General features: G+C 37.7%; 1 protein-coding gene across 7 annotated transcripts in view; it reads left to right on the forward strand.

Moving 5' to 3' along the window:
* The window catches only part of Cpeb3 (cytoplasmic polyadenylation element binding protein 3), a 181,125-nt gene that overhangs the window by 126,739 nt on the left and 41,785 nt on the right, over positions 1-12,601 (forward strand). For all 7 annotated transcript variants that reach the window (XM_078038110.1, XM_078038113.1, XM_078038122.1 and 4 more), the window contains one exon: positions 10,692-10,810. In XM_078038110.1, coding sequence (XP_077894236.1) covers positions 10,692-10,810 — 119 coding nt within the window. The remainder of the gene's footprint in view (positions 1-10,691; positions 10,811-12,601) is intronic.

The following is a 12,601-nucleotide window of genomic DNA, read 5'->3' on the forward strand; positions in this document are numbered from 1 at the left end:
TGACAGATGGAGCAGCATCTATTTTTGCTTTTAAAAATCTGAGCACACACTTCATTTAAACTTACTAAACATCCATGTTTTTTAGTGTTATATTGTAGATGAACTTTAAAGTTAGTTTTAGAGACTGTACAGAAAGGAGAAGGCATTAGGAATATACAGGCCATAAGGACAAAACTTGCGCAGCTACATAAGTAACAGAAACAGTTTATACAAAGTTACAGCAGTGTATATTATGCTGTACCCAGACAGAGGTGCCAAGAAGGGGTGGCTGCTTCTGAAGTTCAGAGAAGCCATAACTACTCCTGATGAGGACTTTCTTTGGAAAGGGTAGATTTCAGAAACTGAAATGAAAGGTGTAAATTTGGCAGGGTTAGATAGAGAGGATGTTTTAGCTATGGTCAGGACTTGCTGGGAGAAATTTTATAGACTAAGCTTATAAGAAAATGTGACCAAGAAAGGATGTGTTAATTGAAAGAATCAGAAATGGGAAGGATTTGATGAAAGTTTATGAAAGCTGAGAGCAGACCTGAGTTGTCTTTTAAGATGGAATGGATGACTTTAGTCTTGATAAGAAGAAACTGTGGCACAGAGAAAACTCACTGCAACATCAACAACTGATCAGAGGAATGTTAAAGTCCAGGGAAGAGAAGAAATTAGACTATCAAAGCTCAGGCAGTGTATGAGCAGGCCATAATGAAGTTTCATCTATCTATAGGGGGTGTCTGCTGGATTAAGTCAGAATTCCCCAGTCTTTTGAAGCAAATGAAGGAGAGTAACAAGCAGTGGGATAAGAGCTAAGTTTGTGGATGCAAACATTGGCACCAATATTTACTTGCTAAGTGACACTGAGCAAATAGTTTAATCTCTGAACCTCAGTTTACTCATCTGAGTTGATACTTCGCATTAGGTTATTCAGAGGATTATGTGAGACTGATGAAAATGTAATGCTCAGTAATAATAAAATTGTCCAACTAGTTTGACGAGTTCCCTCCCACGCCCCTAGTCTGGTCTTAGCTTTCTTTGGTCAGGCACTTGTTAGAAGTGACTGTGACTAGAATTGATAGATTGGCAGACTTCACAAAGATCTCTTTATATAGGGAATGTGTGATTATGTAAACAGAATAGATTTTAAGCCCAAATGCTCCAGGTCACTGCCCTGGACTGCAGAAACTTCACTAAGAACACAGGAAGTAGATCGCCAATTTTCATCTCTGAGGTACTTCTATTTAGCCAACTTGTTTTCTTGTTCATTCCCAACTATCCCCATCCCTGCTCACTAAGCAGCAGGCCCACAAAGAAGTAGTTATTGGTGTAATAGAAAACACAAATCAGGTTAGAACTGAAATGGTAGAGTCTTAGCCCTATTTAGTAAATACAGTAAAAGAAGTGTTTATTCTAACTCCAAGGGGAATATTTAGGAATCCATAGATGATATTCTATCTGCAGAGTCATTTACACTTTAACTTAAGCTAATTTCTCCTATGGGAATGCTTTCTCCATGTTTTAACCCATGTATATCACTAAGATCCGGCCAATATGCAAGCACCTACAAACTTAATTTCTTCATCTGTATCTTACTTACTGAAAGTAATTTCTCTGTGAAGTTCAAATTATTTTTTTCCAAAGCTGGAAATTGAACCTAGGACCTCCAGCATACTAGGCAAGTATGAGCTATATCCCCAGCCCTGAAGAACTTTTAAAAGTATGTTTTAAAAAAAATAATTTCTAGGCCAGGTTCAGTGGCACCTGCCTGTAATTCCAGCTACTCAGGACACTGGGGCAGGAGAATTGGAAGTTTGAGGCCAACCTCAGCTATTTATCAAGGCCCTAAGCAACTTAGCGAGACCCTGATTCAAAAAAAATTCTGGGGATATAGCTCAGTAATAAAGTGGACCTGGGTTCAACCCCCAGTACCCCAACTGCAAAATAAGAAAGAAAAATAGAGCAATTTATCCGTGTCTTATTTACTGAAAATAGTCTTACTGTGAAGTTAACTTTTTTTTTTTTTTTTTGTGGTGCTAGGGATTGAACCCAAGGCCTTGAACATATGAGAAAAGCACTCTACCAACTGAGAGAAGTTAACTTTTTTTTAATAAATATTTTATTAATTGTTGATGGATCTTTATTTATTTATATGTGGTGCTGAGGATCAAACCCAGTGCCTCACACGTGATAGGCAAGTGCTCTACCACTGAGCCACAACCCCAGTCCCTATGAAGTTAACTTTTAAAAACATATTTTAAAAAATAATTCTTAGGTGGCACACACCTGTAACCCCAGCTTCTCAGGGGATTGAGGCAGGAAGATTGTAAATTTGAAGCCAGCCTCAGCCAGCCATTTAGCAAGATTCTCAGCAACTTAGATCCTGTCTTGAAATAAAAAATAAAAAGGACTGGGGAGGAAGCCTAGTGATAGAGCACCCATAGGTTTAATCCTCAGTATCCCCTCCAACAACAACAACAATAATAATAATTGGTAAGATTTTTAATGCATTATTTCTCTATGTACTTATTCCTCATAAACTTCTTATACTAGCATGTATATTATATACCTTGATAACAAGGATTTGTTCCTGTCAGTTTTTTCCCTGCAGTGCCTTGGGCACATAATGAGAGTTAATACATCTTACAGAACAAATGTTCTCATCCAAGAGGAAAATGAGTAAGAGAACTAGTTTATAGACCTACGGTGCTTTCCAGGCATCAGGCAGGGGATTGGTGAGCTGATTATTTACTCCTAGTTCTAGGTGCTAACCCATGACTCTATTCAATGTTCTCCAAGTGAGCCAGTCCTTGGGCCTTTCCATGCCATGGCCTGTTCTTTTCCTGAACTTGGAATACTCTTACTTCCTGGAAAGTAATCATCCCCCAGCTTAGGGGCATGATTTGGCTTTTGCACTATGACTTTCCCTGATATTTGGATAAATCTACTCCATTTGTTTCTTACTTGTGTTCCGTAGGACATACCCCTAACATAATACTTTTCATGTTATTAGTCATTTATTTACAGGCTGAATTTTTCCAGGACAGGGTTTTTCTTTGGCTTGTTTATCTTTGTAGCTTCAGTGCCTAGCATCCTGCCTCACACTTCCTAAATATTTTTGGTTCTTTTTAATTGAATCCAAAGACAAGTCTCCTGAGGCAAACCAGGTAAATCCTCTGACCTGAAAGCCAAGGTCAAAAAGAATGTTTAGAACAGAGTGTGCCAAAAAAGTCTGAACTCAGGCAGTGCTAGCTGGGGAGATGTCCTTCAGACCTCTCTAGGAAGGTCATTGGTAATTAGGGAGCCTGGACTTTGTGAGAGGAGAGAGCTCGCTGCCTGTCCAGGCCAGCCATGGACCTTTCCTTCAAGGGCTGGTCTGTCTTACTCAGAAACCAGTCACCCCTTGGTCTGTTGCCATTTTATTAATGCAGCCAGGGAACAGCCCCTTAAGCTGGAATTGTTTTCCCATTTGTAGTTGTTACTTGAAACATAAATCACCAATAGCATTTGTTAACTTTAAGTCTTTTTTTTTTAATCAAACACCTTTTTATAGAGTGAGGAAGTATATTACCTTCTTCTCCTGAAAAATCTTGCAGTTTTATCAAATTTTTTCACTAATTTTTACTTTGATGAATTCTAGACCTACAAAGAAGTTGTAAAAATAGTGTAATGAATACCTATATAGAGTCTTCTTCCAGATTTACCAGTTGTTAGCATTTTCCATTTTTACTTTCTCTTTATTTTTTTTTCTCAGTGACCCATTTAAGTGTATGTTGTAAATGTCAAGATCCCTCACTCTTTAGCATGTCTTGTGAGAACAAAAACTATCTAGATTGCTCCAGTAATGTCTTTTAGCACTGTTTAAAAAAAAAGAAAAAAGAAAGAAAGAAACCAAGGTCCAAAGTCTAGACTTGGCAGTTAGTTACTTGTTGCATCTTTTAAATTTTTAATTTGGACAGATTCCTCAGCTTTTTGACTTTTATATCATTTGAAGAATCCATGCCAGTTGCTTTATAGAATATCCTTTCATCTGGAATTGTCTGATTGTCTCCTCACATTGAGATTCAGGTCAAGCAATGTTAGCAGAAGATCAGGATGCACTGAAGACACAGTGCAGGAGTCACCTGGTGTCAGTTTGCCTTTTCTTAGTGATATTAAATTTGATCATTTAGTTAAGGTGGTGTCTGCCACATTCTTGATTGTAAAAGTATCGTTTTTCTTTCTTTGTAAATGTTGATTTTTCTGTGAAGTGATACTTTAAGATTATATGAATATCTTGTTTTCTCCCCTTAAATCCACCTTTTTTTCTTTTTCCTTTTTATTGGTGTATTATAATTATACATGGCAGTATGATTCATTGTTATATATTCATACTTGCACACAATATAACAGTATAATTTGGTCAATTTCATTCCCTAGTACTGCCCCTTTTCCTTTCCTCCTCACCACCCAGTGGTTTTGGAATCCATTTAAGATTCTTGGGCTGGGGATACTATGGGTCAGTGGCTGAGTACATGCTTAGCATGTCTAAGGCCCTGGGATCTGCTCTTTAATTTCCTGAAGAGCCTTCATTTTATTTATTTATTTATTTGTTTGTTTGTTTGTTTATTTATTTAGTTGTAGTTGGACACAAAACCTTTATTTCACTCATTTATTTTTTATGTGATCCTGAGGATCAAACCCAGGGTCTTACGCGTGTGAGCCACAACCCCAGCCCTAGCCTTCATTTTAAATGCACGATTTAAGAATTGAAAATCAACAATCAATTTTGCTCAATATAACTTTGATTGACCTAAATACAATTACATGGGGCTAGAGTTGTGGTTCAGTGGTAGAGTGCTCAATTGGCACATGTGAGGCACTGGGTTTGATCCTCAGCACCACGAAAATAAATAAATGTACTGTGTCCATCTACAACTAAAAAAAAAAAAAAGTTTTTAAATAAATAAATAAACTAAATGAATCCTCCCCTAGTTATTTTGAAATTCATGATTTCAACTCTACATTATATAGTTTTTGTGGATTTTGGAACTATTAAAACTCTGAATAGGACTTAAATTATAGGACTAAAGCATAGGTGACTTACTCTAACACTGTCAAATGGTCACTGTCACAGGAACATTTTAAAGGCAAGTCCTTTTTTATTAGTGACATAAAAATTTTTATCTAGCCATTTTTTAGGTGAGACAGTATAAATTAATGGATATGAGTGAGGGCTCTGGATCCTGACCTAGGGCACTCCACCACTGAGCCATATCCCCGGCCCTGACTGTATCTTATGAAGAGACAGGTTCTCACTGAGTTGCTAATCACCTTACTTTTGCTGAGGTTGGATTTGAACTCGGAATCCTTTTGCCTCAGCCTTCCAACCTTCTGGGATTACAGGTGTGTGCCACTGTGCCTGGCTGACCTAGGTTTTTAACTCCAAATTCAATCCCTAGATTTTAATCAGAGTCCTTTAACCTCTTAGAGCTCGAATTTCTTCATCTATAAAATGATAATAACAACTATATTTACCTCATATTGTTATTGTGAGGGTGAAATGAGCTCACACATATAATATGTGTATTAGCAAAGTGCCTGGAACAGGACTGGGGATATAGCTCAGTTGGTAGAGTGCTTGCCTCACATGCACAAGACCCTGGGTTCAATCCCCAACACACACACACACAAAAAAAAGCCTGGAACATTGTGAACACTTAGTAAAGTTGTTGGTGATTGTTATTTTTACCATGGATTAAATATTTTGAAAAATTATGTATTTAAGAACTGAGGAAGCTTTTCTTTTTTTTTTAAGGCAGCCAAGAACATTTTGGAGATTGTTATTCTTAATGTGTTCCCAGGTATTAAGAGAAAAAAATTTCAATTAAATTTACCCTTCAAAAATGTGGCCAAATAAAATGGAATTATCCTAATTAAGTTTTTTCCCCAACTTTCCTGTGCCTTTTTCCCCCAAGAAAATTGTACTTGTCAATCATTCTCATCCTAAAGTCCCTTGCTGTTCTACCCTTCTTCCTCCAACCAATTTGGTACCAGTGAGAAAACAAAGAATTTCCTTCCATCCATTCTACTTGTCATCCCAGGGTTATGATACTGACAGTGAGCAAGAATTCCTCCTGTTCCCTCTAAAAGCCATGTCTCCTCCCATAGACTGTTCCTAGGCTAAGGGCCTCCCACAGCTCACCACATTTCTGAAGCCCCCACACACTCCTCAAGTCACTATTTCTGAAATTGGAGGAGTTTTATAATCCTATTATCTGTTACTGGCTCAGAGTTACAAGGGAGAACTGAGGGAGTTGACAAGTTTTGGGTCAAGTGTTCTATTTTGTTTTTTATGCCTTCCAAACTAATAGAACAACCTGCCATCAATAGAATGATTAGAGAAGCTGTATTTATAGGTATAATCAGCTTTTAAAGAATGTATTAAAATTAGCAAATAATACTACCCCTCACAGTTCTCTCTTGGTAGAAATGGCTAGGAATATGTGAAAGTAGATATTCAGTCACCTTATTGTTTGTTTATGGTAATATTATTCAGCATATCTTCAGAATCTTTAATTAGGACTTTTCTTCAGTATCTAGGTTACTTCCCTTTACTCACCAAACACTTATAGAGGGAAAATAGAAAGTGCACATCATTAGTTTAATTCTAATTTTTATAATGAGACTATATGAAATAACCCAATTTTAATTTTATATATCATACAAATAATTGAAAGTGCTGAAAATGAAAAATCAACACTTGCAGGACCCCCTAGTTCATAAAGCACCTTTACATATATTATCTTACAACCTACATTCTGTAAAATAATCAGGACAAATACTTAATTTCTTCATTTTATAGAGAAAAGAGCCTGAATCTCAAAAATGTTAAATTAATATTCAAGATCATGGTACTTGAGATTAAACTCAGGGCCTCACGCATGCTAGGCAAGTGCTGTATCATTGACCTAAATCCCCCGTTTTTTTGTTTTGTTTTGTTTCATTTTATGACAGGGTCTTACTAAATTGCCCATGCTGACTCTGAAGTTAAAATCATCCTCCTCAGCCTCCCAGCAGTTGGGATTACAGGCATGTGCCCTCATACCCAGCTTCAAGTTCATGGTACTTTCATTTAATAGATGACTTCAAACAAGACACTTGATTCCCAGTGCAGTTTTCTAAACTGTAATAAAACAATTAAAATAGTGTCTGCTTCCATAGGGTGTGTGTGAAGATGAATCGAGTTAATACATACAAGGCATTTAGGTCAATGCCTGGTGTAAACATTCAATAAATGTTAGCTGTTACTATCATACAGCTAGTAAATGTTAGGACTTTAGCTAAATCCAGCCCTCCTGACTCCTGATCCAGGACTCTTCTAGGATCAGGAGTACTGTGTGGAATTTACTCTTTAGTAAATCATTGATTTAATTTCTACCTTACATTGACCTTGTTATTCTTGAGGATATCCTTTTGTCCATTAGTTACTTTGACCTTATATTTACTTGTCAAGATCAAAGGGGAAATGGGTTTGAAGAATTCTTTCTTCCTGAGTTTAAAAAATTCTGTAATTTCTCTTGTCATCAGGATATGCTTGGCCATAAGGTATCAAGCATTTTAGTTAGGCAAGGTTTTCGTGGATGGCCTATGGGTATTCTGGTAAATTTTATTCTGGTGGGAAGAAAAGTGGAAGGAAATTGTTAGATTACAGCTCAGAGGGGTGTTCAGACACATCCTTTATCTGTAGTCCTAACAGATATTATCAATATTGAGACTTTGGAAAAGAGGAATTGTTTTGACACAAAATTATTTGTTGTAAAATAACCATCCTGAAGAAATTGGTAAACTATGATGGACTGTTACCTGGGAAAGGTGAAAAAGGTTTTTATATGTCTTTTCTCTTGGTATTAATATTTGTAACAGGCTTTTACTTGTGAGTCATAGTTGTTTTTACTCGTCTACTGCCAGTGTAGACATCTATGGCTATGATATAGGTCTGTGTGAAAATCTGCTTGCTTTTGTGGTAACTACTTAGGTGCTATGGAGAGACAACTTCCCTTTCTCTGATGCTCAAGGGTGACTCAAAACTGGAGTTGATGTGGGAGATAGCAGAGAGGGTGAGCAGTGGTGTGGAAGAAAGGTGCTGTCAGCTGGAGGCCTTCCAGAGGAAAGGAACTGGAGAAAGCCCCAACTCACTGAGTACTGTACTACTCAGATACATTCCCTTCTCCTTATTATGTTTTATTTTGAGGTAGGGTCTTGCTAAGTTGCCAAGGTTGGCCTGGAACTTGCAATCCTCCTGCCTCAACCTCCCCAGCTGCTGGGTTTATAAGCATGTGTTGACATGCTTGGTTTTCAGGCCTTTTTGATATGACTGTGCATAATGAACAAACAAATGGGCTCCTCTCCAAGGGTAAGATGCTCAGTATACTTCCTTATGACCTTTGTGGAAGTTCTGTACCAGAATTTAGCCTGGTAAGATAGGAAGTTTAAGGGGACTTTCCAGACCTCCTTTTTGTGATATTTGCATTTTTTTAACTCACTCATTTCTAATATTCTCTAGACATGTAGAATTAATGTTCTTACACTAAATTAAAACACTGAATTTCTAATAAAGTCCCCAGGACTTGTTGATAGTTTGATACTGTTTACAAAAGAGAGGAGAAAGAAATGATGTATTATCTTTTCTACTTTTTCAGTTAGGTTTTATTTTCCTGCCTAGTCACCTACTGAATCTTTTGACCCAGCTAGCCTGGGAACAAAGTCCAGAAAAAACAGTTTTAAGTCCTAACACTAGAAAGCCTCTTTCTTGTAGCTGCCAGCCCACCCATTCAGCTAGGTGCATTCGCCTGTGTGCTGGCTTTTGCCTGTTACAATGGCCACTTCCTGGTGTTTTGTGAAGTAGCTCATCTTTTTCCTGCTGTGCTTACCTGAATACTCTCTATGTGGATGAAGGTTTGAAGAAAAGTCTAAATAAAAGAACAGCAATTACCACTGCTGCTGTCATTATGTGACGATTTTATTACCTACGGGGACACAAGAGGACTTTGATTTATAGCCAGTTGATTGTGAATTAAAAATCTTTGTATGATGTATAAGAATCTTCTGTTTATTAGGGTTCTTGTCCTTCTCCACCATTTACATTGTTCCAGCGCACAAAGCACCAGAAAACAGTATTGGTGATGATTTTCTTTGAGGTCAATAGCAGGACTGGGAATTGGGGTGACAGCTGAGAGATTTAGCAAAGCTATTAGGGTTGTAAAGAGGATGAATAGTTGAGTAATCAGGCTTAGAGTTGCTCATGTTGGGCCTTTGCTCAGCTGCCATTCATGAATGCCATTGTGGCAACAAGTGTCAGAGTTGGCCCCCTGAACATCTGTTGTTCTCTTTGAAGTCTTTGCTGATTCTCCTAAATCAGAGTCCTCACTCCTCAGGGCTCCTGTGGCACTGCCTCCGGCCCACCCCACTTTTCTCCCTCAGCTTTGTAGTTATAGTTTTTTCCAAATATCTGCTTATTCTGCTCCATAAGTCTCTTGACTTCAGGAATCTGGTCTCACTCATTTCAGTGTTCTCATAATGCATAGACCATGTCCCACTTGTAATAATTAATCAATAAATCTTACTGAATTAAACTATCAATAGGCTCACAATGACTTGTTTATTTTAACTATAGTTCACAATGAGTTGTTTATTTTTATTGGTGTTGGGGATTAAATCAGGTCTTCTCACATGTAGGTAGTGTGCTCTATCACTGAGTAATACCCTCAGCCCTATATATTTTCTAAAGAACTAGGATAGAGAAGTTTAAAGCTTCCCAACACAAAGAAGTGATAACTGTATTAAGGAGAGGAAAATGCTGATTCCCTGTATTTGATCATTATACATATATATCAGCTTATGACACTATGCCCCTAAATATGTACAATTACTATGTGCAATAAAGGATACAGTTTTAAAAACTGTGTCCAGGGAAATCATGCAATTAATGTTCATGTTTATAGATAATATATTATGCTAGGAAGGTAACCCTAAGAAAAGTAGCAGTAGTAGCAGTTTTAATATGTAAAAACCAACTTTGTTGAGGTGTAATTCACATACTATACAGTTTACCAACTTAATATGTATAGTTCATTGCTTTTTAGTATGTCCACAGAGTTTAGTATCACCACAGTCAATTTTAGAAAAGTTTTATCATTCCCAAAGGAAACTCTGTGTCTGTTCCCTCCAGCCCTCCGGTTACAGGTACCACTAATCTATTATTTGTCTTAATTTGCCTATTCTGGATATGATATTTTGGTCTGGTTTCTTTCAGTTAGCATAATATTTTCAAGGCTCATCCCAGTTGTATCCTATAGCTTGGTGGAAATTGGAGGCAAGTGATGCTTATTTCCTGGCTGCTAGTTGTGGTTCATGCCCAGGGTGAATCTACCTGCCCTCATTAATCATGATGAGACCTAGTTAGAAGAAATTCCTTAGAGGTGTTCTGAGCTTGCTCCCCTGAGTAAAAGGTAATGTTGGAGCACCCAGCTAGCTCAGTCAGGGATGTTTAAGCAAGGTAATGTCATGCACACCTAGCATAGTGCCTAGCACACGGGGGTCTCAAGTCTCTTTGTCCCACTTGAATGTCTTAAATTTTAGTAAAAATTTGTCAAAATGAAGCAACAGACAGGTACTTTGAGTTTGATTTACTGATTCCTCCCTGTCCTTTTGTTTTTGTTCTCCCCAAGGCTATGCGTTTCTGCTCTTCCAGGAGGAGAGCTCAGTACAAGCCTTGATAGATGCCTGCCTAGAAGAAGATGGGAAACTGTACCTGTGTGTGTCAAGTCCCACCATCAAGGACAAACCGGTAAGTAATATGCAATCACCTGGTGCTTTTCCAGAGCATGTATGCAATTGGAATAACTGACCACCTCCTCCTTATATCAGGAATGCTAGTAACTGCGATTCTCTTACCTGGGTTGACCTTGCTGTGCAGTAGAGCTGGACTATTGCTGGTGATGGGAAGCTAATAACAAATTGTTCCAAATTTCATGTTATACTTTTGGGACCACACAGAAAAATATGTTCCCTTGTCATCTACTTTATAACTCTGATAAACTAATTCCTATTTAAAGAACTCTGAATCAGAATAAAAATAATGTTCTTAGTGGTCTTTGTAGCTGGTTTGTCATTATTTCAGATCAAGGACAGGAATAATTTGTTTTAAAAATATCATAATTGTTAATGTTTATGAGCCTTTGAATGTATGGCTTTGTATGGAATGATACCCATAGCTGGCAAAATGAGCTTTCTGGGCCGACCAGGAGCTTACACTCTAAGCTATAGGATTTCAACAGGGCAAGAGAGAGAGAGGATGGAGATTATGGAGCTGAAACCATAAATTAATGTGTACTTATACAGAATTTGTGGTTAAGAGATTGTGGCTCTTGAGCCACAGTGTGAGTAAATCATTAGGTGAAAAGGTACTAGTAGAGAAAGAATAGGACTATGTTCAAAACAGAAGAAAAGAGCTTGGTTTAATTAGCAGATCCATGGGAAGTTGAAAGGGAAGGGTGGGGTCAAGGATTGGTGCTAGCATAGGAAATAGAGTAAAAATGGTGATACAGAGTAGGCAAGAGGATGAAGCTACATTATCACTGTAAACTTGCATCAAAGGCATAGGGCTTGCTTTGAGAGCTCAGTATATTCTGAGACATGTGTCTGGGGAAAGAGTTGGGGTTTGACCTTGAAGTTCCCAGTTTGACTCATGACTCTATCATTTAAATATCTCTTGGCTCAGAATAGTCATCTGATCCTTACTGAATTGTAGTTTCCTCAGATAGTAAATAGAAAGAACATTCATTCTTCTCTGGATTATTGAGAGACTCGAATAAGAGGAAGATGAATGTGAAAACATTTGGTTAAGGTCAGGTACTTGTGCAGATGTAATTGGCTATTGTTATCAGTCCTATATCATGCTCTGTGATTCAGGAGACCAAAGTTAGAGTCCAGCTACATCTTTTGAAAAGAGCAGGGTTTACAAATGGTGTGAAACAATGATATTGAGAGTTGGTCACCTATAAAGGGGAGAGTGCAGCATATAAAGCAGAAGAGGGAATTGCTGAAGAATGGGGATATTGAGTTATAAAAGAGTGATTAATGCCGAAAAAGAAACAAGGATTTTAACCAGTGGGAAAGTGCCACTGTAATTTTCAAATTCTGGGACCATTGCCAGATTTTTGGATAACAACAGTGACTGTGTTGGATAGGGTAGCTATACAGGTGAGGAAACAGCAGGTGGGGAAAAGAGTAGGGAACCTTTGTTATCTTTGCTCTTTAAACAGTCTGGAGGGGTTGTATATGATGTGGGAGAAGTGAGGAATGACAGAATGGAGTGTGCAATATTTCATCTGAATAAATAATAAAGCCAAAATAACTTCTTTTTCTTTTGAGTAATATGAACTTAGAAAATGTGTGCCAAATTCGATAGGGTCAAATGTCTGAGGGGTAAATAATCAACCTCCAGAGAGCTTTTGCCACTGGTGGAAGGGCAGTGGGAATGAAGTAGGAAGGGTTAAGATAGAATTGGTCATGTGCAATTAGGAGAGGATTAGAAATATATTTTTATATTAAAAAAGACAAAGGTGTATTGAGGTAA

This window comes from Ictidomys tridecemlineatus, chromosome 1, assembly GCF_052094955.1.
Source record: "Ictidomys tridecemlineatus isolate mIctTri1 chromosome 1, mIctTri1.hap1, whole genome shotgun sequence".
In the NCBI taxonomy this organism is placed as follows: Eukaryota; Metazoa; Chordata; class Mammalia; order Rodentia; family Sciuridae; genus Ictidomys; species Ictidomys tridecemlineatus.